The sequence below is a fragment of the Acartia tonsa genome, chromosome 1 (assembly GCF_053477335.1).
Source record: "Acartia tonsa isolate MP-2025a chromosome 1, ASM5347733v1, whole genome shotgun sequence".
Lineage (NCBI taxonomy): Eukaryota > Metazoa > Arthropoda > Copepoda > Calanoida > Acartiidae > Acartia > Acartia tonsa.
In genome coordinates, this window is record NC_137260.1 from 9,855,128 (window position 1) to 9,881,591 (window position 26,464).

Here is a 26,464-nt window from a genome sequence, read left to right on the forward strand (position 1 = left end):
TAAATTGAAAGCAATGATTAATTTCATGGCATCTAAAAATAATTTCTTACAAAAAAATACAATAGAAATTTACTAATGGAAGAACTAATTTAACAAGTAAATATAAAAAAGATTGTCTTAAACAAAAATCATTTTAGCATAAAAAATTCATTTAAAACTGAATTAAAAGACCCAGTACAAAAATATTTATAAAAATCTGGTTGACTAATATATGACTTTTCACCAGCTAAAAAATTGGATTGCTATGAAAAAAAAAATTGATAAAAGTTGATTATCATAATTAAGGCAAGCTGAGAGCAAGTAATTAAAGTTATAATCATGATTATAATAGGGATATAATTTATAGTCCTCATAGTTAAATATATGTATTTAAAATTTTAAATTTGTGTTAATATAAGAATATCATTTTTCGGGAAGCTGTTTATAGTACCTATAAAACAATGACGTCATACAATACAAATGACTAAATTACCAAAGCCAGGCCAGTCTACATTTTAATTGGCCAATAGTCATTTTTATAGGCACTATAAAAGCTTCTATTTGAGAATTAACGAAACTGACTCTTTAATAATGTAGTAAATATTTAGCTTTGACTACAAATACATTTTGGAGTTTCTAGAGATGCCTAAGTTTCTAAAAAACATCGATTTCAATTATTCAAACCTTGAAACCCTACAGGGTCTTTCAAGAGAAATGGATTTTTTAAACTTTAATTTTACGGAGAAAAAAAACAATTATATAAAATCATTTATATAAATTTGCATGTTACATTAGATTTTTTTAACTTCCGACATTTAAATTGTTGAATAACAAAATTTCTTGTCAACATTTTGTCGGATTTTTTAACTAGCATAAGTGTATTTTTGCATCAATAATTATGTTATTTTTTTAAAATTCATTTCTCTTGAAAGACTCTGTTTTATTATTTAGTGCATTGAATATTTAGATACTCTATTATGGCACATTAAACTATATACAAATACAAATTATTATTTTATAATCTATTGAGATACATTTCATTTACTGTTACAGTGTGCCTTAAAATTGAGTTTTCTAAGAGATGTTGAAAAGTTTTCAAAATGGCAACCTTTTTAATATTGATATCCAGTATTTATATTTCAATTCAATTAAATTTTCTGATCTCCCTATATATGTAATTTAATCAACATTCAAGAAAAAGCTCACATTATAAAGACATACTGTATATTAAGATATATAAGTTTTCCGGAATTTTAAAGTTAGGGGGAGATTTGAAATCTGCATCAAATTTTGAGGATTTTTTAAAAAATTCGTTTTTTCTATAATTCTTTATCTAAAAGCGGAAATGCAATTTAAGTTAATTAATTTTGGCATCTGTGATTGGTGGATTTAAAAAATCTGCGCTCTGATTGGATGGCGTACATCATTCAACCAATTAGAGCGCAGATAGTTTAAAATCCACCTATCCTATTGGTCAAAATTAATTAACTTAAAATGCATTTCCGCTTTTAGATAAAGAATTATACAAAAAACGAATTTTATAAAAAAAAATCTTTAAAATTTGATGCAGATTTCAAATCTCCCCCCAACATTAAAATTCTGGAAAACTTATATATCTTACTGTATATATAATCTAAAGACACACTATCATTGAATTGAAAGCTGTATAACACCTTTCTTTTTTCTACTTGAAAGCCAGTATTTCTAAAAAGCCACAGTAAATTATTGAAACAGGGTTAGGTTTATTATTAAATCTGCATGAGTTAATAATGGTTTTAATTACCTATAATCATTAGAATGTTTTAAATGGTTATACATGCATCTTTGTAGATAGGTATACTTATGTTGGCATGGCATGATGTTTATATATTTGATTATAGACCTAGATATGTTTAACTTAGACCTGTATGGTAAATATATATGCATATCTATTAGGTTTTACACTTTATGTTATACCTATTGGGTGCATGGACATATATTTTGAAATATTTAAAATACATATGTACATATGTAAACCCATTTGGTGGATAACCCAATCTTAGCTAGATAAAAAGCACACCTAACTTTAATGTTTACCAAATTTTACTTATTTTTATTATTATTACCCTATTTTTATGTTTGTATTTTTCCACAACAATTAAATAAAATCTTATAATTATTTTCTACAGTATATGTATAGTTAAAATGCAATATAGTTATTTTAATTCATCTAAGCTTCTTCTTTTTCTTTGTATTTGTCAGTTGTAGTTGCTAGAATTGCTGCTTGTCTTCTATAATCTGGCCTAAAACATAAAAGGTTAATACATTTTTAATCAATGGGGTGCAGAAAGGGGAGAGTATCTACCCCATAGGTGTCCACCCACCTACAATCCCGTTACTAATGAACTACACCCTCTTGAAACACCCCCCAAACGGATGTAATACACTCCTCTTTTCTTAACCTCTTTTCGAGGAAGCTTTGTGTTTATCAAGATCGAAATTAATTTCCTTATTCACAATTCCAATTCAGCGCAAATGTCGTCTTTGGTTGACTTTCCTTTCCTAAAGAGACGCGGCATGGAATGTTGTTTATGTTTTGATGTCTCCACGTTCTTTACTTTTGAATGATATGTGAGTGGATGAAGATTTCGGAGAATAAAGTCGGGCCTATCATTGGTCTCATAGTGCGTGAACAACCCTAGTATACCAGGGGCTTTAACCATAAGAACTTCAGGTAGATTTTGTTCATTTTATTTAAATTGAATGGCGTATAGGACGGATTTATTAAGTTTAAAAGGCTTTAGCCAGCTAAACATGAAACTTTATTATGATTCAATTATTATGTTTTAGTAATTTTTATGTGCCTTTATTTTTGCATTTAACAATGATCTATTAAACCAAATAATTTTCCTTTAAAGCCAAAGTACCCAAAGATTCTTAACCGTAGAAAAAAAAGATTTTTAAAAAGCAAATGATATTACGTGGTTATAAAAACTGGAATTTTGTATTAATTGATTTTGTAATTTCAGGACTTTGAAATAGTTTGTGTCAATAAAATCTATACTCAAACCTGCTGTTGAAACTTGATGGTTCCTGGTGTTGGGGGTTTTTGTCCGTATGAATAAGATCTCTAGAACTTCCCGCAAATTCGGAAGTCACACTTAACCAAAGTGTCATGGTTAAGACACTCTTGATTTTGATTTAAGGGTGACAAAAATCGTTAGGGGTTATCAAATTTTTCAGGAGCGCACCTCCCTCACAAAACCCTATACACGCCACTGTTCTCAATAAAGAATTAGTTAGGACATTAAGCCTCCCTATAACTCAATTTGTCCGTCCATCAATCCCTTTTCGTTATTTTAACAAACAAATGCGACGGTTATAGTTTCAATGAGCATCTATATTAACTTAATTTAATAAAATCTCTACGTATGTATTTTGCCATTCTTGTTTAAAGAATCGATAAAAATCTAAATATAATGCTTACGTAATTATAGCAGTCATGAGAGATCCTACCAGTAAGACTCCAGCTAATATACAGTTGGCTATTCTGTCATCAGTTATTCTAAATAATAAAGTTCAATAGTTTTTCATTTGGTGAAATATCTCCAATTTTAGTTTAAAAATATATTTATCTAATTATACTTGAAATAATTTGTTATTTTCTAAGAATTTGATTATAAAAAGGAATAATGTATTCATTTTATATTTCTGTCTCAACAAATCTCTATGCACATTCAATAAGTTTTTCTTTTCTGTCAAGTGTCATGTAGGTCCTGGACAGGTATATATCTCTTTATGGGTAGGTAAAACAGTCTAAACCATCCCAATAGTTGAAACCTTGTAATAAAAACTTACTTTTATCTAAAATTGAAATTTTAGATGTCGAAGGTTTAAGCCTCTACTTATGATATAGTCTAGGGCCGCAGCTGTATCTATGAAAAAAAACTAAAACTAACCTAAAAAGCCATTCGCCCAACATAGTGCAGAAGATACCGAAAACTTGGGCAGAAGCATTGAGAAGTCCGCTGGAAGTGCCCTCCGACTCGGGATAGGTAATTTCAGCAGCAAACTCGAAGCCAATTGGCAGGTAACCAGTCATAAAGAACCTGAATAAAAGTCGATTGGGGACATATTTAAACAAATTTGAAATTAGATTTTAAGGAGATAAAATATATGGCATTAAACTTGCCAATACATACTTTTTAAACTTAGCGAATAAGTAAACAATACAAGATTTATTATGTATTTTCAATTTTAATTTTCTTCATTTAGAATAATAAATGAAAAAAAGTGAATTTTCACTTTTAAATTTTCTTGATTTAGTAAAATGATTCGAACCACGACTAAAATGATTTCAAACTAGCTTTAATCATTGATTTAAAAAACTATGTAAAGAAAAGAATAATACAGCACTTTGTTATATGTTGTTTACCAAGTATTATGTGTTTGGTATTTACGTTTACCTACACAGAAATATTGTAATTAAGAATGAAAATTAGATTTATGTTACACAGTGTCTCTATAAGGGTATTTAACCCCTTTTTGAAATTCTTTTCAAAATATTTAAAAGTCTATTACCTTTTATCTTTCTTTACTTTTTATAAATATTTTTAAACATATAATCACATAGAAAATTAGTTTTTTGTTTGTTTATAAGGTGACTTTCAAAGTTGAGCTTTGTAAATTAAAATACATAATTCAAATTTGGTCTAAAACTTTGATTGTTTTTATTTTTTTTAGATTATTATATCAATTTGATCATCATATTTTTTACAGGGATGAAAAATTATTAAAATTTATTAAACAGTCCTCACTTGTCTTAATTATTATCCGAGGGTGAGGTCTAAAATATTATTTAATATGATTATTCACTTACAGGTTACAAATTCAGTTCCAATTCAGACAGCAAGAACCTCCTGGATATCTATAATACAAAGTAGAACGATGTCTGTCTGTTTGTCTGTTTGTTTGTCTGTTTGTTTGTCTGTGTGTCTGTTTGTCTGTTTGTTTGTAGCGAAGGATCTCGCTAACCGCTGAACCGATTCGGTTCTCCTTTACAGGGTAGCCTGTCATAGGTCTCGGGAAGGTTTATAACTATTTTCTCGGGGGGTGTGACACCCCCAATCCCCCCAAAAAATTAAAAATACCCCCCCCCCAAAAAAAAAAAAAATTTCTTTTTAAAACTAAAATTTAAATAGTGGGGTCGACTACCCCCCTTCCCCCCATAAAAAAAAATTTCCCCCCCCCAAAAAAAGAAAATTTTTTTTTTAGATTTATTTTTTAAAATCTAAATTACAAAAATTGGTTTGATCAAACCTTTTGGGGCAAAGCCCCTAGAGGCTAGGGGCGAAGCCGCTAGTATATATATAAAGAATAAACGTCGATATTACTGGAGGGAAAACATTTTCGTCCATTTAGGTTGCTATCAAGGGCATCATTTATTGGTCAGTTCATAACTTCGTTCATCCAGTTAGAGGGAAGGGGATGGGGTAAAGGGTGGTGAAAGATCGTTACTTTAGTCAGCTACAAGTTTTACTTATTAGAGTACTTGATAATCTTGTGTAAGATCCAACTATATAATAATAAATCCATTCCCCTATCTATAAAATGAACGTCCTTGTTTTATTTTCAGATATATATAATTTTGTAAAAACAGGAAAGTTAATTATCAAAATATGAAATCTATACAATTTTATAAATTGAAAATCATATTTTCCTTGACACAAACACACTTCAAAGGAATAAGGAAGAAATCATTCTAGAAAATTATCAATGACTTATTTATCAGCGTAATCCTTATCTTTATAAAATATTAAAGGTAGCTTTTTATGCCTTACCCCTGCAGGATGCCCTAACCTAGCAGAGCTATTCCTCTGCGGGGATACCCTAACCTAGCCTAAAGTAAAACACAAACACGTGAAAAACTATCCACCCCCTTATTTTCAATTTCTTTTTTTTAAAAAACTAGAAAGTTGGCGGAGTTTCTGTTTGGACTAGACATCTTGAGGAAAACAAGCTATATTCTGGTAAGCCGAGCGTTCTCGGCCCACAGGGTAACGAGTTCCAGTTCAACGAGCCCTAGCCTTGAATTATTCTACCAAAACAAACTAGCAGGATTTAGTCATACAGAAATTATATATTTAACTGAATAATATTTACAAGCAATGTTTACATATATATACAACAGATTATAACAATGGTTAGGTTTGAAGGGGGTGTGGGACGCTAGGGCTTAGCTCCCGGCGGTAGACAGGCTGTGGGGGCAGCGGTGGTAAAAGGGGAGGCAGCGCCTCCCGGTTATATAAGCGCGTGAGGGGCGCGTGATAGCTGCATGTTTGAGTCCCTCCCCACATTTAGGCAGGCCAGTTTGACCGCTAGATAGCGGGGTCAACATCGGTCATGAGATAGATGGTGATATAATAAGATTAGTGCAGTGGGTTTGTTATGATAAGTCACAGCGTAGCAACTCTGTAAACTGCCTGTCCGTCTGGTTGTCGTATTACCACAACCTCCCCTTCGAGCCACCAGGCCTTGAACCTGGGGATACGACAACCTATGTCTGCGCAGGACAGGCTCTTCCTGGGGCACAGCTCGATGGAGGACAGCTCGGGCTACACAGGCTCCACGGGACACTCGTTGCTCGGTCTGGCTGTGGTTGGATATCAGCATTGTCAGCTCCTGGTTGGCTTCTAGACGGGGGTTGGCGACGGCTAAGCCCCGGCGCTGGAAATTTTGCCTCGTCTGCAGGACTAGCTCTGCCTCAGCGGGTAGCTGGACACGGAGGCCTAGGCTAACTCTGGTGGTTCCCAAGGGGGGAATGACGATGGATGAGGGCGCATAAAATTCCATGGGGGCGCCTGCTTGATTCAGGTTGCTTGGCCTCCTAGCTCCTACCCGGATAGGGATGGCTGTCATCAACAGGGGGCACATGGCTTCAGCTTCGTCCTCTGGGGCGGCCTCTTCCATTGCAGTAGCTGCTTCTCCTCCTACAGGCTCGCTGCTGGCTGGCAGGTGCTCCATATCTGTATCAGGATTCCAGATGGCATCTCTGGGTGGCTCTGGAGCTGGCGGCGGCGGCGGTGGTTCGTTGGGTTGCTCCTGCAGGTCCTCTTCTACTGGGTCACGATCCTGGCCGCTGGGCTGTGGGGCGGCTGCGGCCGGCTGGTGCACTGGGAACTGTCCTGGGTCGCTAGCTGCGGGCGCCGCTGCTCCAACCGGCAGCTCGGTGGCATCCTCGTCGCCGTCCACGTCGACTTGAATGTCTGCTGGAATCTGGTGGGCAGTCACATCTCCAGTGTATTTGCGCAGTCGGCCTACATGCGCGGTAACTTCCGAGATCCTGGCTATTGGAGAGGCAGGTTTGATGACATAATGGACTTCTGTAGCTTTCCTCACTACCTTCCAGGGGCCAGTCCATCTCTTGGTGATCTTGGCTGCCTTCCCTGGCACCAGGCGGGGGGCCAGGTACCAGACCAGGTCTCCAACCTCATACTTGGCCGTGCCTTCGTAGGCTGCCACGCTCCTCCGGATGGCTCCCTCCTCCTTCTGCTGGATGGCATCATACACTGCATGGTAACGTTGCAGGATAGCTTGGACGTTGGCTGGAACCGAGGCATATTCTGTTTCTGGCAGCCGGAGCACCATGTCCACCGGAAGCTTGGCCTCTCTCCCAAAGAAGGCCAGGAACGGGGTCACGCCGGTAGATCTGCAGGCCTTGGTGTTGTAGGCGAAGGCAATGGCAGGCAAGTGGGGCTCCCAGTTGTTGTCGTCTCTGTCTAAGAACAGACGCATGCCTGTATTGAGCGTCCGATGAAACCTTTCCACTCGGTTGGACTGCGGGTTGTAGGGTGGTGGATGTGTCAGGCCAATCTCAAGCCTGGAGGCCAGTTCCTGGAATACCTGGCCGGTGAACTCCATCCCATTATCGGAGTGGATCTTCAGGGGGCATCCGAACGTGGCCAGGTGGCGGTGCAGCAGGGCTTCAGCCACCGTGAGGGTGCGCTTGTTGGGGATGGCGTAGAGGCTGACAAACCGGCTGAACCCATCTTGGCAGGTGAGGATGTAGCGGTTCCCAGCTGGGGTCTCTGGCAGCGGCCCCACCAGGTCGATGAACAGGACTTGCTGGGGATACCCCTGGCGGGAGGGTACATGTATCCCTTGCTTCAACCTTTCCTTGGTAACCTTCTGGACACATTCAGGACAAGTCTGAACCATCAGGCGGACGTCACGGGCCAGGTTGGGCCACCAGAAGTGCATGGCAACGCGGGCGATAGTCGCGTCCATCCCAAAGTGTCCGGCCATGGGGGTCCCATGGGCTAGAAAGAACGCGTCCTGCTGGAGGGCCGAAGGCAGCAGGTATCTTGTCCGTTCCCCTGTCAGGGTCTGGTCAGTGGTGGTGAGGCAACCATGCTCGTCAAGTCCCAGGGCTGGGAAGCGGCTGGCGTACTGCTGCTCGTCTCGTTCCTTGCCGCGCAGCTCAGCCTTGGTTGGGGCTCTGCCATCAGCCACCCACTGGCGGACACGGAGCAGGAGAGGGTCTTGTGTCTGGGCTTCTAGTACTCTAGTTGGGTCCAGTCGGGCGGCAGGGGGCCGGCTGGCTGCGGACTCCCCTAGCTGGCAAAGGTTATGGATATACTCAGCCTGCTCTGCTAATTCTTCGGCGCTGGCCGTTGGCATGTTGGCGTCCTCCCGGCAGCTGAGGGCGTCAGCGTTGGTGTTCTGGGTGCCAGGACGGTGGCAGACAGTAAAATCTAGGGCCGCTAGCTCCTCTTGCCAGCGGGCCACCATCCCTGTGGATGTGTTCAGTGACTTCATCTGCAGCAAGGCTGAGGAATCAGTGTTGATCTGGAAGCTGCGGTAGGACAAGATGCCGTGGAATTTCCGGATTCCATACATAATGGCGGCCATCTCTCCCTTCCAGGACGGGTAGCGAGTCTCGGGGTCGGTTGTCTTGCGCCCCACGGCGGCAATCAGCCTCTCCTTGCCGTCCTGGCATTGACTCAGAATGGCAGAGATGGCGCGGCTGCTAAAATCTGTGGTGAGCTGGAATACCGCTGGCAAGTCAAACCTGGGCGGCGCTCGGATGGGGGCTTGACGGAACTTGTCCTTGAGCTGCAGCAGCTGGGCTTCCATCTCAGGTGTCCAGGCTAGGGTCTTGGCCGTCTTCTGCCGATTCATCTCGTAGGTGAGGTCGGCATACTCTGGGATGAACAAGCGGTAGTATCCAAAGAACCCCAGAAGCGCCAGCAAATCTTTGGGGGTGCTGGGGGCCGGCCAGTCCAGGATACGGTCAATATAATCCTCTTGCATGGCTATCCCCTCACGGCTGAGGGTGTGGCCCAGATAATCCACCTTGGCTCGGAACAGCTTAGTCTTGGCTGGCTTGAGGCGGATTCCTCCCCTGCGGTGGGCTTCCAAGACCTCCCGGAGCCTAGCCAGGTGGGCCCAGGTGTCCTGGTGGAAGGTCAGGACGTCGTCAAGGTATGACTGGAGGTTGGCCGTGCCTAATGGGTTTAGGACCCCTGCAATAAATCTGGAATAGACAGATGGTGCCGTAGCCAGGCCAAAGGGCATCCTTTTCCATTGATACAAGCCTCTGGGGGTGGTGAAGGCAGTGCAGGGCCGGCTGTCCTCAGACACACGGATGGTGTAGTATGCGGCCACCGCGTCTAAGGCACTGTAGACGCGGTGCCCTCCAGCTCGTTCTACCAGCTGCTGGATCCTTGGCAGAGGGTAGCTGTCCAGCTCCAGGCACTTGTTGAGGGCTCTGTAGTCGACGGCCCAGCGGGTGCTCCCGTCCTTCTTCTTGATGGGCACCAAGGGGCTGCTCCAGGCGGAGTCTGACGGCTCTATGACTCCCTCCTGTAGCCAAGTGTCCAATTGTTTCTCCAGCTCAGCCTCCTGCCGCGGGTTCAGATCCCTAAATCTCTGGCGGATCGGCTGGGTCCCTGGCTTGAGGCGCAGCTGCAGCTCGACTACATCTGTGCAGCCGGGGGTAGAGTTGGAGAAGACGTCCCTGTACTCTGATAACATGGTCAAAACCTCCTTTTTGAGCAAGGGATCCTTGCGCAGGAACTCGTTGTCTTCCATCTCAAGGGCCTCCCACAGCTCCTGCATGTCTGGGGGCTCAACAGGCTCTTGGAACGAGTGGAGACTCAGGGGAGGCTTATCAGAAACCTCTAAAATGTCAGGCTTGACCAGCTCCCCTGCCACTGGGAGGCCAGCGTCCAGCAGGAGGGGCGTCTCCCCTTCATTTACCACCAGCACTCGAAACACAGTGGCGGATCCAGGCCTGTGGGCATACAGGCCTTCTGGGATGACAAGATCCTCCCCAAACCTCTGTTCTGGGGCAGCTAATTGGATGGCATCCTTGGTGCGGTGGCCTACTAACTCAACAGGGACCGCCATGACACCGCGGCCAGGCAAGACCACCCGCTTGGCCGTGCGAAGTTGGGGTGGCTGGCCGTCAGTTGGAGTGACAGCGCTTAGCCTATACGTGGCTGGTGTGGGGTCAGCTTCGGCTCCGGGAGCCACCGGCCGCGACTTGACGGGCTCGGCCTCGGGAGGGGCTGACGTGTCGGAGCCAAGTGTGGCTCCGAGGGCGTCCGGCCACGATTTGACGGGCTCGGCGCTGGGAGAGGCCGAGGCGCTGGGTCCAGCCTGGGCTCCGTGGGCGTCCGGCCGCGACTTGACGGGCTCGGTGCTAGGAGAGGCTGAGGCAGCGGAGCCATGCGTGGCTCCGGAGGCGGCCAGCCACGACTTGACGGGCCCGGCTCCGGGAGAGGCTGATTCCTGGGAGTTGAGTGTGGCTCCGGGTGCATCAGACCGCGACTTGACGGGTCTGGACTCGGACTTGGCTGGTTGACTGGCTGGGGGTCCCAGGTAGAGGGGGCCAGGTGGACACGGCTGGCCGTTGATAAAGGTGTCGGCGGAGAAGATTGGTTCTGGAGGGCTGGCAATTTCAGGGAACGTTGTTGGCAGGTTCTCCAGCGGCACCTTGGGCACTGGGGGCAACCCCATGGCTAGCAGGTTGGCCCCCCTATGGGCGTTGAGCGCAGCATCCACTCAGTGCGTGCCTTTCTCGACCACACGCGGCTGCTCTGGCAGTGGGCCTGGCAGAGGCCCCTCATAGCTCAACTCTCTCTCGGCTGTCTCCCGGTCAATGGGGACGCCACGGAGTGGGATAAACTCCCCACGCACCCACAAGCAAGGTGGTTGCATGTCGAAACAGAGCCTAGTTCCGAACTCCTTGAGAAAATACCCTCCTAGGTTCAGAGGGTGTGAGAGGTTCCGGACCACAGTCACGTGGTAAAGATGGAGTATAAGGGTGTGTGAGACTGCCATATATAATTCTTTCAATTTTCCTATTACCTGGAGGGGCTGGCCTTCCTCGTTAGCAGTCAGGATTTGGGTGTTGTCCGGAATCAACATGCGTTGCACGCCCATTGCGTGCATGAGGTGTTCAGAAATTACAGCAGACCCTGGTACACGGTTGCCAGAATCGATCATGGCATCAACCTGTACATGCTGGGCAGGGTCAGGAGTAGGAAACCTCACCCTGATGTGGCAGGGGAAGTGGAGGTCCTGCCCTTGAGACAAGGGGGCCTCCCGTTCGGCTGGGGTTGGCAGAAACTTCGGTGGTGGCCGAACCGCAGCTATGGTGGTATCGCTTACCATGGTGGCTTAGACTGTAGCTTCGAATCACTAGAGCTTATTAATTATCACTGGGTCAACAATTTTATATTTCTTTTTATCACTTGGTTGACATTTATACACACTTATGTGTTGTTATCACTAGGAGCTCTAGAATGATTCTGGAAGCACTGGCAGCAGGGAATGTCCATCCTGCAAGGTTCAGAGGGGTGACGGCGGTAGGGAATGACCCGTCCTACAGCGCCGCTGGTTCGAATCCCGAAAATGGCGGCAGGGAATGGCCCGTCCTACAGCGCCTCGGGTTCGAATCCTGGAAGGCAGCGGCAGGGAATGTCCCGTCCTGCCGTGCCTGTGGCTCAAAATCTGCTATCCGTCGCAGTGGTAGGGCTTACTTGTGTGCTGAGGCTTCGCAGCCACACATTGCCTTCTCAAGGAGACCAGCACCCAGCTGTCTGTCTCGTAGGTTTGGCCTGGGGCTTGTCCCAGCTACACTTGCCAATTTAGACTCAGTTCTGTAGCCGTCTGAGCTAAATTATCCGATTACCGTGGCTGCGCACCTAGCGCTACTCCTACACGGTACGGAAAAAGCGTCTTAACTGGCGCTTTTAGCAGGCTAAATCTGCTTGCCGTAGGCCAGAGGCCCACGTATTGCGTTCAAAATGATGGAAATTCGACCTAAAAAGGCCGTCTCACGGGTCAGTTGGCTTCTCAGTTGGCGGCTGATTGTCCCCTTACTTGCAAAAGGGTCCAATCAGAGGTAGAATAGGCTAGTTTCTGTAAGGCTCGATTGAAACACGCTGACACCAAGTTCTGGTAAGCCGAGCGTTCTCGGCCCACAGGCCAACGAGTTCGAGTTCAACGAGCCCTAGCCTTGAATTATTCTACCAAAACAAACTAGCAGGATTTAGTCATACAGAAATTATATATTTAACTGAATAATATTTACAAGCAATGTTTACTATATATATACAACAGATTATAACAATGGTTAGGTTTGAAGGGGGTGTGGGACGCTAGGGCTTAGCTCCCGGCGGTAGACAGGCTGTGGGGGCAGCGGTGGTAAAAGGGGAGGCAGCGCCTCCCGGTTATATAAGCGCGTGAGGGGCACGTGATAGCTGCATGTTTGAGTCCCTCCCCACATTTAGGCAGGCCAGTTTGACCGCTAGATAGCGGGGTCAACATCGGTCATGAGATAGATGGTGATATAATAAGATTAGTGCAGTGGGTTTGTTATGATAAGTCACAGCGTAGCAACTCTGTAAACTGCCTGTCCGTCTGGTTGTCGTATTACCACAATATATCCATCAAAAATAAGTGAAAAATCAATTAAATTTTCAATCACTAGCCTTCGTTTAATTTAAATTTATAAATAAGGAAAATGTAAAATGTGCTAGATAATACTTTTTTTGTGTAATAAAGTAGATTGAAAAATGGATAATCATGGATAATTAGTGTTTTTATAGTGGGAAAAAAAATATTATTGAATTTAAGTTATATAATATGTATCCTAAATAGTTATATAATATTAGACCTAAAAACCCCTACTTTTGAGCTTTTTTTGTAGACAGTCTTTTTTCAACACTAGCTCTATATTGTTCTTTTATATAAAATTTCTATAAAAATTCTTTTAATTTAAGAACAATAAAAACTTTACTTCCATTAACTACTTTCTTATGGTACAGTTAGGGAGTTGAATCCATTTTTATAGAAGCAGAAATATAATCTATGATTATGGTTTGGACCCTCTAAAATTGTAATCTACCCTTCTACTTTCCCCTCTCTTGGTGAAGATATCTTCAACGCCGATACGATTTTTGAAATATAAGATTCCACTTTTGTCTCTCTTGTTGAAGATATCTTCACCAAGAGAGGCAAAAAAGGAATCTTAAATTTCAAAAATTGTATCGGCGTTGAAGATATCTTCACCAAGAGAGGGGAAAGAGAATTTTACATTTCAAAAATCGTATCAGCGTTGAAGATATCTTCACCAAGAGAGGCAAAAGTGGAATCTTAAATTTCAAAAATCGTATCGGCGTTGAAGATATCTTCACCAAGAGAGGGGAGAGTGGAAAGGTAGATTACAGTTTTAGAGGGTCCAAACCATAATCATAGATTATATTTCTGCTTTTATAAAAATGGATTCAACTCCCTAACTGTTGTAAAACTTCAATTATTTTATATTTATTATATTTATTATTATATTTAACATAAAATAAAAACAATTTGAAATATTTATAAAATTTTGAGTTAAATTCCAGCTTTTTTTCTCTTTTATCTTACAGAATTAAAATCATCTTCATGAATGAAAAGTTTTAGATTTATACAAGAATGCCAATATCCATGCCCCCCCCCCCTAAAAATAAAAAAAAAACTCAACAAAGTGAAGATTCTTATATACAAACATAAAAAAGTAAGATCAGCAAGCAAAGCATAAAAAGTAAAAATTAAGTCAATAATTCATTGGTTACAAAAGTATTTTCAAAAAAATCAGACTCTTAGCTTAATCAACAGCCGAGAAAAGAAGAATCCACCTCCACCCCAGTTTAATGAATAGACAACCGGACCAAGAAGTTTATATATAGATTAGATGCACATTAGTAAAATGGCAATCTTTATACAATATCTTTTATGGCAGCCGAGAAAATCGTATAATTTTTTGTCATGGTTTTGAAAATTCAATTTAAAGGAAATTCGTTTGATTTCGCATGTACTGTGTGTTTTTTCAAAGGAACTAAATTATTGATTATTAACTTCGGGTATAGTCCTTTTAATGACAACGCCTCTTAAGGGGCATTTCATCGTATTTTCACAGTAGCTTTTAATAGGCTATTTTAGGTTAGGTTAGATTATATAAGGTGATTGCCCCGCAGGGTTAGAGCCTCCAGTAGGGACTATAAATAGTAGAAAATCTACTGTAAAAATACGACGAAAGAGACTAGACACTAAACTTCTTTCAATAGAAAGTGGGTTGAATAAAGCAATAATTTTGTTCCTTTACATAAAAACACCCTGTATTTAGTCGCATGTATGAATATAAAAGCTTTTTAGAAGAACAAGGAGATACATTGTAGAATATCTACGCGTATTAAATAACTTACCCAAGTAGAGCAGCTGTTACATAAACTACCCAGATAGTACCAAATCTGAAAAAAAAACATTGATGTTTTATAAAAATTATTTTTGTTTTATCTATTTTTATTCTGAAAAATACACACAAATGGTTTTGTAATATCTTATAAGATTTATTTATAACAAGAACAATAATGCCCTTGAGTACGAGTAGCCATTTAAAATTAGAATTAAAAAGTAAGAGTTGGCGTATATTGCACGTGCATGTACTCTGTAAGTGTGTTTGATATGTGGGATAATATTAAAATGCATAGACAGCAATAATAATATTTGTAATTGAAAATGTTAGAGTAATCTAATTTACTTTGTGACGTAGTGTCGCTCTGACATACTCTAGTTGTAAAGAAGCTACACTAGTAAATTTTAGAAAATAATACCTAAAAGTAAATGCATAGAGAATCATTCCCACAAATGACAAGACATACACTGCTAGAGTTGTTTCCTTAAATATAAAAGTTACATTTTTTTGTGATTTCGATGTTTTCATCCATCCATCATATAATTTATATGTTTATATATATTAATACTAGCGGCTACGCCTCTAGAAGCCTCTAGGGGCACTTAGGGAAAGTGGGGGAAAAGTCGACCTCATCCCATTTTAAATTTGAGTTTTAAATATTTTTGTTGGGGAGGGGGTGATGACACCACCCTATAAGAAGCTTCACTGTAAAGGAGAACAATATCTGTTCAGCGGTTAGCGAGATCCTTCGGGACAGACAAAAAACGCTTACTACTTTATATAATAGGATGTCTATATCCATGCATCTATAAATCTATCAATCAACCAAAATATCCATTCATCCATCTATTCATCTAACTATCATTCCATAATATAAAATTATATTCATTCAACCATCAATCCTTCCTTCAATCTATCCATCCATTCAATAAGCAATTAATCCATCCAACTATCCATACTTCTATCTATCTATCAATTCCTCCCTATAAGTTATCAATCCATCTATACATTTTTCTATTTCTCTCTGTCTGTTCTAAAATATCCATCTATTTATCTATCTATCTATTTACCTATTGGTCTGTATATCTGTCTGTATCTACCTTATATTTATGAGTTTTATCAAGGATAATTCCGCAGACCATAGATCCTGCCATGCCACTGATAACAATCACCAGTCCAATTCTTCCAGCATCCTCAGTTACACCCTGCAAGAAATATGATTTCATTGAGTTGGAATTTGAATGCCTACAGTTTAAACCAGCGTTTCAGAGCCGTTTGATTTTATTAGTGCGGCTTTGGCTCCGGCTCTGGCTCCGGCTCCGACCTATAATCAAGAAAAAAACTCGACATATTTTTTTCCCACGTCTATTTTTGACTTTTGAAGGTTTTAAAAGTTCAATTTTTGATAAAAATGGACTTGAAAAACAGAGTTACCAAATTATAGAATGGTATATTAGACGGTGCTCCCAAGAGAACATAATTGGCAACCCATGTTATATTAGATTGGTAAAGAAAAGTATTAAAATATTCTAAAAGTAATTCTGTATTTGATGAACAATAAAGATAAAAATGACAAGAAGTTTCTCTAGGGGTGGGAAGAACAAATTATAATTTATAATAAAAAATCTCTTTATTTATATAGTCCGGAGCCGGAGCCGTTTTTTAACGAAAATTACGGCTACGGCTCCAGCAAAATATGGCGGCTCCACGGCACCAGGCTCCGGCACACTGGTTTAAACATTAAAAAAATCTACCCACTCTAATATTGAGTTGCATTATTAGAGTTTTGAGTCATAAAACAACATAAAAAAACACGTTACACCCTTAGAGGCCTCTAGTGGCACCTGAGTTGTTGGGTGGGGGGTTGAATTTTACCCCACCCCCATTTTTGGTTTTAGATTAAAAAGAAAAAGTAAAAAATATGTACATTTTTTTGTGGGGGGTACCCTCTCGTCTAAAATAGTGATACCCCTATATATAGAGGACCTACGAGAGGCTATATTTAAAGGAGAACATTATCGGTGTCAGCGGTTAGCGAGATCCTTTTGAACATTACACATATATCATGTTGTTTTAATATAGAGATTCAATAGACATCTAATAAAGACACACACGCCAGGCTACAATTGAATCAAGTAAATGCCAAGCTCTGGGACATATGTATGGTGAAATTAGACATAAAACCATAATGATTCCAGGTAAACCAAAATATTTCAGCAGGATCTTTTTTAGAAAATTAGATTTGAAAATTTATAATTTCACCATACATAGGAGGTCCCAGAGCTCGGCACTTACTTTTGTCTTGATTCAATTGTAGCCTGGCGTGCACACCCATGAACCTTCCCACAGTGGGATCTTTTGAAAAAAATCGGGACATCCAAAAATTTTAAAATTGACTTTTATCTATCCTAGGAATTATTAATGGCTGTAAGTAGACAGCTAGAAAAGAAATTTTCTTAAAATATTAATTTTTGGCGGATTTATGCCATTTTTAAAAAAGGTAGTGCAAAATTTCTTTTCAGTTTTTTTACACAATTTTTTCAAAGCAACAAAAAATACATTAATTTCAGCTTATGCAAATAATTTTTGATTGAGGAACTTTTCAGATACCTGTACCAATGTCTAATTAAAGAAAAATTTTAAAAAATATTTTTTGGTGGTGTAAATTGACATTTTGTGAGAAAATTTTACCAACAATATTAAAATTTTTAACCCCAAAAAATCAGTTTTCTCCATTTTACCCAAAAACGGCCAGGAGGCCCCGGGTTTTGCAATAATAATATTAATATGCAACATATATTGTGTATAAAACAGTTATCACAACCTGGGGCCTCCCGGCCGTTTTTGAGTAATTGAGCATTTTACATTGCATGGTTTGAACAATTTCGTTCTTGTTAATTTCAAATTTTCTTTCGTTAGAGGGGGAAGGAGTCATTTTAGAGCCCAAAGTCATCTCTGCAATATTTTCAAACTTTTTAAGGCGGATCTTTCTTGACTTATGCATCATTTGCCTCTGGCCAACCGTTTTGCCGTTATTTGCCGCCGTTGGCGTGATTTTTAACGATTTTTGCCGTTCTCGCGGTTTTAATGGACATTTAAGGGATAAAGGAGTCGTTATATAAAGATGACCTTTAAATACTTTTATTTTAGCAATTAAATTTGCTAAATTTCATGTTTGCTAAAAAAATTTGTAGTTCTAACTGGTTTTGGTCCAGCAGAAATTCAAATTTGGGGATTAATTATAATATTGCAAAAACATTATATATGCATCAGAGAGAGAGAGAGAAATATACGTTTGAGAGAGAATATAATTTAAGTAATTATGTTTATTAGACTATATAAGTTTGAAGGAATTTTAATTAATATAATAGATTTGAAATCTGCATAAAATTTTAAGGGTTTTTTATAAAATTCGTTTTTTATATAATTCTTTATTTAAAGGCGCAAATACGATTTAAGTTAATTAATTTTGACATCTGTGATTGGTGGATTGAAAACTATCTGCGCTCTGATTGGAGAAGCTTAAGTGTCGTACATCATTCAACCAATTAGAGCGCGGGTAGGTTTCAATCTAGCTTTCCTTTTGGTCAAAATAAATTAACTTAAATCGTATTTGCGCCGTTAAATAAAGAATTAAATAAAAAACGAATTTAATAAAAAACCCTTAACATTTTATGCAGATTTCAAATCTATTATATTAATTAAAATTCCTTCAAACTTATATTGTCTAATGTTTATATTCTTATGCAACTTTAAATGAAGATAGCTAGACTTAGAATAAAGGTATTAACACAAAATCAAAAGTGTTTTGAAAATTATGTTATTGTTGTTTATATCTGTAAAAAAATTATTTGAAAACATGCCTTATACGTGTCCTATTTTACTTATACTGGACCTACCTAAAAATGCCGGGACTCGAACTGGGTGCACCTGATGCTATATTCATGTTCACAAAAATTGTTTGCATTGAAGAAATATTTACATAGACGTTTATTTTGTTAAAATATTCAAATCGTGACTAAAGTTATGAAGGTTTATAGATTTTTAAAAAATAGGGTAGCTTCGCTCCTCCAAAACCGCCAGACGTACTTACCAAATGCACATTAGAAGTTAACAGAGGCAAAATTTAAGTTATTTCCTGGCTAAAGCAAAAAAAAATTACATCATTTCTTCAAATACAAGCTTATTTATTGAAGTTTACTTTTGTCTACTCTTAATGTCCCGTTTTTTGGCAAAAGATCCCACTGTGCTTCCAGTTTTTTTTCTGTTTTCTTAAAAACCCCACTAAATATTGCCACTTTTCTATTATAAACCTAAAATTTAAGGTGGACTTTAATCGCCTTCCCTCAATACAAAATTACTGACATACGTACGAACAAGATTTATTCATAATAAACTAAATACCTCATAATCAAAGTGTCTGGTTATCAAGCTGTTTAGTAGCGTAGAAATAGCGTAGAATACTCCAACGTTCATTCCATAAGTAATAAGCAGTAGCACATACCCTTTATTTGATACAAGGTTCCTAAACAAATTTTATAGTCAGCTTATAAAATTAATGGAATTGCAGCCGTCCATTTATAAGGCAGCTTCGCTTATAATAATATCTACAAAGAAAAATTATCTAAATAGTACGTTGATAATTCTTTAATTTTAAAGTATTTAATACGGCGCATTTTCATTATTTAAACTGTATATAATTGATTTTAATGTACTATATATCTAAAATTAAATTTAGAAAATTGAGGTTTAAAATGATTTTCAATCAAATTTTAAAACACGTAGAATCTAGTTTTAATTAGAGCCATCTTTATGTTTAGACATTTTAGTTTGCAGGCGAAAATCATTTCTAATTAAACTTTGCATTCTCAAATAAGCTTTTAGAAGCTTTTGAGTGTAATATTCATTGTTTTGGTAAGTTTTGATAATGTTTAATCCTGTGCAAAACTGCGTGCCTCGCTTTTGCACGGCAGCTTACAGACTTACATAACCATTTTCACCAACATACAGTTACGACCTTAGCATATTTTTGTGTTGAAAAATAAGTCTTATTAATAACAGTATTTTATCTCGCTGATGGAGGTATTGCTTCTAAATCACTTACTTTATGCTCTTGATGTAAGACTCATCTGATTCTGCTCTGGACTCCTGGGCTCTTGTGGGTGGAGTAGGGGGTGTGTCTTTAAATACTAAACAAATATATAACTATATAGGGTGTACTCTGTATTCCTGAGCTCTTCCTTGAAATCAAAATCTGGTAATTAAAAAGGAAAAATTTAAAAGGAAAATTTAAAAAAAATATAAAGTTCCTGTTGCAAAGACGAAATCAGAGGCAAAAATATATTATTTTGAATTTTATAAAATATAAAATTTCCTTAATTATGAAATTACATAAAAATGAATAATTTTAACCCCTTAAAAACGAAAATTGCTTTTTTATTTTATCTATTTTTTATTAAGTTTCAGTTAAAGCAGAGATAGATAATAACAAATCATGAATGAACAAACAGACAAGGTGGGTTATGGTCGTAAAAACAGCAAAAGGGAAGATAGAGAATAATTGAATCAAGAATAGAAAATCACGAAACCAATAAAGCAGTCTTTCTGAAATATCTGTGGATTCCTATTATTATTTTACTTACCAAAAACGACAGCTAAAAAGATCAAAGATGTTTTGACAGCCACTACCATAAACATATAGAACAGATCAGATCCTAAAAATAATTTGAAAGTTAAAGCTTTTTTATGTGATAAGAGCCAAAAGACAAGGATTCTGGCAACCAATTCTAAGTAAAAATTTATTCCAACCCACTTAACTTTAACTTTATTTTGGTCAAACCCCAAAAATTGTCTTCAAAATTATCTTGCTAAATCACGGCCCCTTGAGCGCAAAACAAACGAAAACAGTAAGAACCTACAATGTTGCTTGTACAGCTACTTAATTACAAATATGATAAATAATCTCCCTCATACCTATTTGATGATAATTTTCTTCTAGATTTTGATCTCTAACGACCATAGCTGGAATAACAAAGCCCAAGGCAACACCAAGTTGGTTCCCAAACACACCGATAGAGGTTGCTGTGCTCATCTGTAAGTAAGTTTACTAAGGATGTTATTTTAGTAAGAAGGGTTAGAACTAAGGGTTATAAATTAATCTACATCCCAATGAATAAAGCAACCAAGGGCTTAAAACCCTATATTATGAAAGTTTTGCAAATGTGTTTCCATTGTATAAGATATCAGAAACGACAGGACCTAATACGTTTCATAGGAGCAATTATTCGGTTTTGAGCAGATTTTAGTGCGCCAGTCCGCTTAAAATATTTGGTCCGAAGAACGATCCCCTCAAAGATGCATTTCATTTTTTTCTTCTTTTTATAATTTTTATTAGTTCTTCATTAAGACTTTAATTCTCAATTAAAAAGCAAAAGAACCACCACCTGACCTTTAAAAGCTTTTCTAAAATGGAAAACTCAATTGGTTTAGTAATTATTAAAATTTCAAGCTTTAGACATAAACAAAGATAACATTTCTTGGCACTGCACTACTATCCCTTTGAAAGCAAATAAAAATACTTAAAGCTAGGGGTGGAGAAGATTTGCCATTCTGTACAACTAAGAAACACCGATTAAACTTGTAGAAAATATTGCTCATTTAACATCATCAAAACATTTGATATAAAAGCATATTGAGATGTTAATAAATGTTGCAAACTTTAAAATGAACAAAGTTCAATAAAATTCTTTTATGAGCATCAAAAGAATTTTGAATTTTACATGAAAATCTATTTGAACCTTAGTTACACCCCTAATAAAGATAATAATTTATAAGTTGACCTTTATAAAGAAAATTGGGTTTTTTGAAACTTTCTTTAAAAAAAAATAATTTATAAATTATTCTTTGGAAATCTAAATATTTTTCAAGTATTTAAAACGCAGAGACAGAGTGTTATTTTTCAGGAATAAGGGAAAAAAAATGATGTACTTATTACATCCCCAATGATGATATATACAAAATTACCCCTTCTGAAAATTAAAATTGATGGTTGAAATGTTTGGACACTCAATTTTATGAACCAACCAATCAAATTTTAACAAAAGTCCCCAAAGTTAAGCCAACGAATAAGAACAAGTTATTTTAAAACGTTAGGAACTAGTTCATAAACAGCCCAATGTCCCCTCATTTTCTGGTTCTTTTTTTTGACACCTTACCTGATCAGCAGGAAACCAGGTTGCCGCCAGCTGGGCCGGAACTCCCAGGACAAAAATCTGGCTGCCAGCAACTATGGTCTGACCAAGAAAGGTTAACCAAAACATGTCTGAGGCTGTTGAAAATACCTGGATATTTATAATTTAGTAGCTAAGCTAAACCATAATCGTAGGTCTGTCCTTCTGACTATATGTCCTCTCACAAGTCTTGTCAATGTACACAATGCAGCAACTTTTATTATTTTTAGGATATAAATCTTATTATTGCTTTTCTTACTCCTATGGATATTATCATCCTTATTAAATTACAACAAACTATTCTTTTTTAAAGGAACAATCAAACAAGTATTTTCAATTGCAATTAATATTTCATCAAACATTTTGCTATAATCTAAAAGACACTAATTATGAATTAATGTTCATGCTTTGTAGATCATAAAAATCTTTTTTCGTCTCATTTTTTTGCTGTGGGCAATATGTGATAAAAAATAATATTATTAATTTAGCAGGTTTAATACATTTGCTATTCTCCTAAAGCTTTCAAAGACAGAATTTTGAGGGAAGGCTCATTTTCTAGTGTTTACCTTGATCCAGCTTCCCAAGCAGGTTCCGAAAGATCCAATTAACAAGCCCAACCTCAATCCCTAAATGAAATAGGTTATTAAGTATTATTGATTAAAGCAGTAAAAAGTGACGTACAATACAAATGACCAATAATAGGCAAGTATACATTATACCGTTGGCCAATTAGAATTTATATGACCTATCATTGGTCATTTGGATTGCATAAAGTAATTTTTTATTAGGAACTATAAGCTGCTTCTTATTGTTTTCCTACGAGGATATGCCAATTGATGATACCAATCTTTATCCATAAAACTCCTCCATTTGGACGGACCCTGCAAGGCTACCTTGTACCCTATGTAACAAATTATCAGAATAATACATATCTCAACTACTACTAACCCCCCCAGTAAAAAAACTCAAGCTACTTCATTTCTATATTTCTACATAAAAGGTGACGCTTCGGGTACTAGACCTCTCTCCACGCACCTTGAAACATACATACAATACGTATGATTGCGGTGTAAAGCGTCCAATTACCCATCAGACAACCAACTCTCTGAGATGTACGAACTTTGTCTGAGAAGTCCCAACTTTAGTTGTGACGCGGTGTCAGACCGAGATTCGAACCTATCACCTTCCCGACGACGAGCAGATGCGCTACGTGTTGAGCCACGGTCGCGGGTATATTTCTATATAACAAAACCCTGAACAAAACCTATTGCTTTATTTATTTTACAAATAAGGGTTTTCTGTTTTAGCTATGCGTAAATCAAGCGTTATGTAACATGTATTATTAAACAAAATTAATATAAAAATATTGTACCTATACATTACAATTATGAATCCTGTTTCTCTAAAATTATTCTCCAGAACATAAATTTGGTATGGATTATTAATATTACAAAATTTATTAATAAGAAAGGTAGGGGGGTTCATTACAACTGTAAAGGAAATTTGCCTCACGTCAAAATATGGTTCCTTATATTAGAACACAGTAATAGTGTCTGACTTATTATGACGTAACAAAAAAAAATTAGCCAATGAGAGGCCGTTATTGACCAATGGTAAAATTTATAGTGGCCTCTCATTGGCTAATTTTTTTTGTTACGTCATAATCAGTCAGACACTATTACTGTGTTCTAATATAAGGAACCATATTTTGACGTGAGGCAAATTTCCTTTACAGTTGTAATGAACCCCCCTACCTTTCTTAATCTAAATTTTATGTACATTTGTAAATATTAAAACACTAAAGGATGTGCTGAAAATGGATTGCCTATTTCTTCAATATTTTCCAAATTAAGTTGTACAGTAAGAGATATAAGTTTTCCGGAATTTTAATGTAGGGAGTAGATTTGAAATCTGCATCAAATTTTAAGGATTTTTTTATAAAATTCGTTTTTTGTAAAATTCTTTATCTAAAAGCGTAAATACATTTTAAGTTAATTAATTTTGACCAATAGGATAGGTGGATTTTAAACTACCTGCGCTCTAATTGGTTGAATAATGTACGACATCCAATCAGAGCGCAGATTTTTTAAATCCACCAATCACGGATGCCAAAATTAATTAACTTAATTTGTATTTCCGCTTTTAGACAAAGAATTATACAAAAAACGAATTTTATAAAAAAAATCCTTAAAATTTGATGCAGATTTCAAATCTACTCCCTACATTACAATTCCGGAAAACTTATATCTCTTATTGTAAAGCAGATAACCCAATTATTGCAAACGCTATTTTCAGCGACTCCGGTCAAAGAGAAAAGCGATATAATGTATAAACGATTTATACATTATACATTAAAGATTTTAATTTTTCAAATTTTGATTTTTTTTTTGAAGTTTGAAGCTTTTTTAGCTAATAGCAAATATTGAGATAGGACGCGGAAGCTAGGTACACTTTCGGAAACTAAATTTCAGTACATCCACTAAAGGAAGGGAAAGGCGTGCACAGGGTTTTGCCATGGAGTCTAAGCCTTAAGAGTTTGGAAAAAGGAGAAGGGTTGACCAATAAATTTAAATTTTATGGAGAATGTTAACACCCCTTTACAGTCTCATCTGCACGCTTATACATGCAACTAACACAGTCAAAGGTTTGTTTTTTTTGTGTCGACTATCTAGAGTTTGATATCATATCATATGATCTCATAGAAGATGATTAAAGTCCCACCACAGATTATGTCGTCATACGATAAAATAACCAATGAGAGGCCAGCATAAATTTAACATTGGTCATAATCTGTGGAGGGACTTTAATCATTTTCGATCTCAAATTAATTATAATAAGAACAACCTTTATTGGATAATCATCTATAAATAAAAAATTAATACAGTATCTTTATAATGCAAACAAGGAGATTTAAAGTGCAAAGTTTGAAAATCGCACTAAAAACAACAAAGTAATGGAGATTTATGTAAAAAATAAAAAAGCTAACTGTCCTCTCATCTTTGAAAACAAAAAAATATTTATCTTAATTTTGATACTGTCATTCTTCTTATGAACAGACGGACGGACATTTTGAATTATAAAGTAGCTTAGCTACTAAAAAAAGAGGGGGAGGGGGGATATTAAATCTTTGGCAATATTAAAAATTCTATTGACGTAATTTGTGCTCTTTTAATATGTAATCATACTTTATTATAGAGATAATGATCTATAAAGAAAAATGCACCTAGCTTTTTATACAGTCAATAATATATATTTTGTATTATAAGGTACAGATATATGTTTTTTGTACTCAAAAAGTACATCCATAAAGGTCAGATAAGTATAACTGACCAACAACACTTCTATCCTGTCAATACATTTGTTTGTAACCTTTTTCAAAAATTTAAAATAGACCATGAAGTCCCTATATGTGACGTCATAAAAATGAGGGATTATCCATATCTTTTTAAAGAGTTTTCTTTCCTACTCAATATCCCTCATTTTTATGACGTCAGAATTTATCAAAATCTTTTAAAAAACAGTGAATGCAAAATTTTGCAATAAAGTAAAGTAGCAACTTGTTAAAAGAAAAGTTTGTTGAAAAATAGCAGTCCCGTCCTGTTTTTATTCAGTATATCTTTTTAAACAGATGAGTAGAATGAGTTTTTACATTTAGTACGTTAAAAGTTTTAATGTACCTAAATTTTTTTTGGTTGCATTCAACAAGCAACGTATATATACTTTTAGCTAAGTTGTTTATGATTGTTTTATTAGCAGCTGCTTTAACCATCAAATGGGCTCCAAAACAGGATAGATTGTTTTCTTCATTGGTAAAGAATTAATGATTTTCAAAAAGACACCACACCTCTTTTGATAAAGATTTATCTGTTACCTTTTTATCAAGTAGCCAGGCAGCAGGAAAGATCAGGGGTATGTAGAGAACCATATAAATCATGCTAGTCCATGAAACAGTCAGGGTGCTGATATTATAATATTTCTCTAGGATACTGGTTATGATTACTAGCTGAGTCCACTGAAATTATAATATTATAAATCATACTAGTCCATGAAACAGTCAGAGTGCTGATATTGTAATATTTCTCTAGGATACTGGTTATGATTACTAGCTGAGTCCACTGAAATTATAAAATGAAATAATGACCAATTATAGGCAAATATAAAGACTTCAAATACTGGAAGGTTAGTATACATTTTAATTGACAAATGGTAGGCCAGTATGACGTCATCTTTATAGGCACTAGAAAAGGCTTCAAAATTTAGGGATTGCAATAGGCTGATTGAGATGAGCTTTTTATCTTCTTAAAGCATTTTAACCTATCCAATATTGTAATGACAGTTTAGTTATTTATCGCATCGTATAATTAACAACTTTCCGCGGAGAGTAAAATAACATATTCTTTTCAGTTTTAGGGTATAGTCCCTTTCGTGGCAATGCCCCTGAAAGGGGCGTTTCTTCATATTTTCACAGTAGCTTTTCTCCTATATCTAGCCCCTGTGGGGGGCTCTAATCCTGCGGGGCCAATTGTCTAACTCT

At 37.6% G+C, this 26,464-nt stretch overlaps 1 protein-coding gene across 1 annotated transcript in view; it reads right to left on the bottom strand.

Moving 5' to 3' along the window:
• Positions 1 to 467: 467 nt before the first annotated feature.
• HisT (Histamine transporter) overlaps positions 468 to 26,464 on the bottom strand; it is a 28,817-nt gene continuing 2,820 nt past the window's right edge. The window contains exons 5-17 of the mRNA XM_080152068.1: positions 25,802 to 25,942; positions 22,497 to 22,556; positions 21,916 to 22,041; positions 20,675 to 20,792; positions 20,344 to 20,415; positions 19,806 to 19,890; positions 19,106 to 19,226; positions 15,802 to 15,906; positions 15,120 to 15,184; positions 14,712 to 14,756; positions 3,918 to 4,067; positions 3,446 to 3,523; positions 468 to 2,261 (exon numbers count right to left, since the gene is read on the bottom strand). Of these exons, the coding sequence (XP_080008194.1) occupies positions 2,189 to 2,261; positions 3,446 to 3,523; positions 3,918 to 4,067; positions 14,712 to 14,756; positions 15,120 to 15,184; positions 15,802 to 15,906; positions 19,106 to 19,226; positions 19,806 to 19,890; positions 20,344 to 20,415; positions 20,675 to 20,792; positions 21,916 to 22,041; positions 22,497 to 22,556; positions 25,802 to 25,942 (1,239 nt within the window). The 3' untranslated portion in view covers positions 468 to 2,188. The remainder of the gene's footprint in view (positions 2,262 to 3,445; positions 3,524 to 3,917; positions 4,068 to 14,711; positions 14,757 to 15,119; positions 15,185 to 15,801; positions 15,907 to 19,105; positions 19,227 to 19,805; positions 19,891 to 20,343; positions 20,416 to 20,674; positions 20,793 to 21,915; positions 22,042 to 22,496; positions 22,557 to 25,801; positions 25,943 to 26,464) is intronic.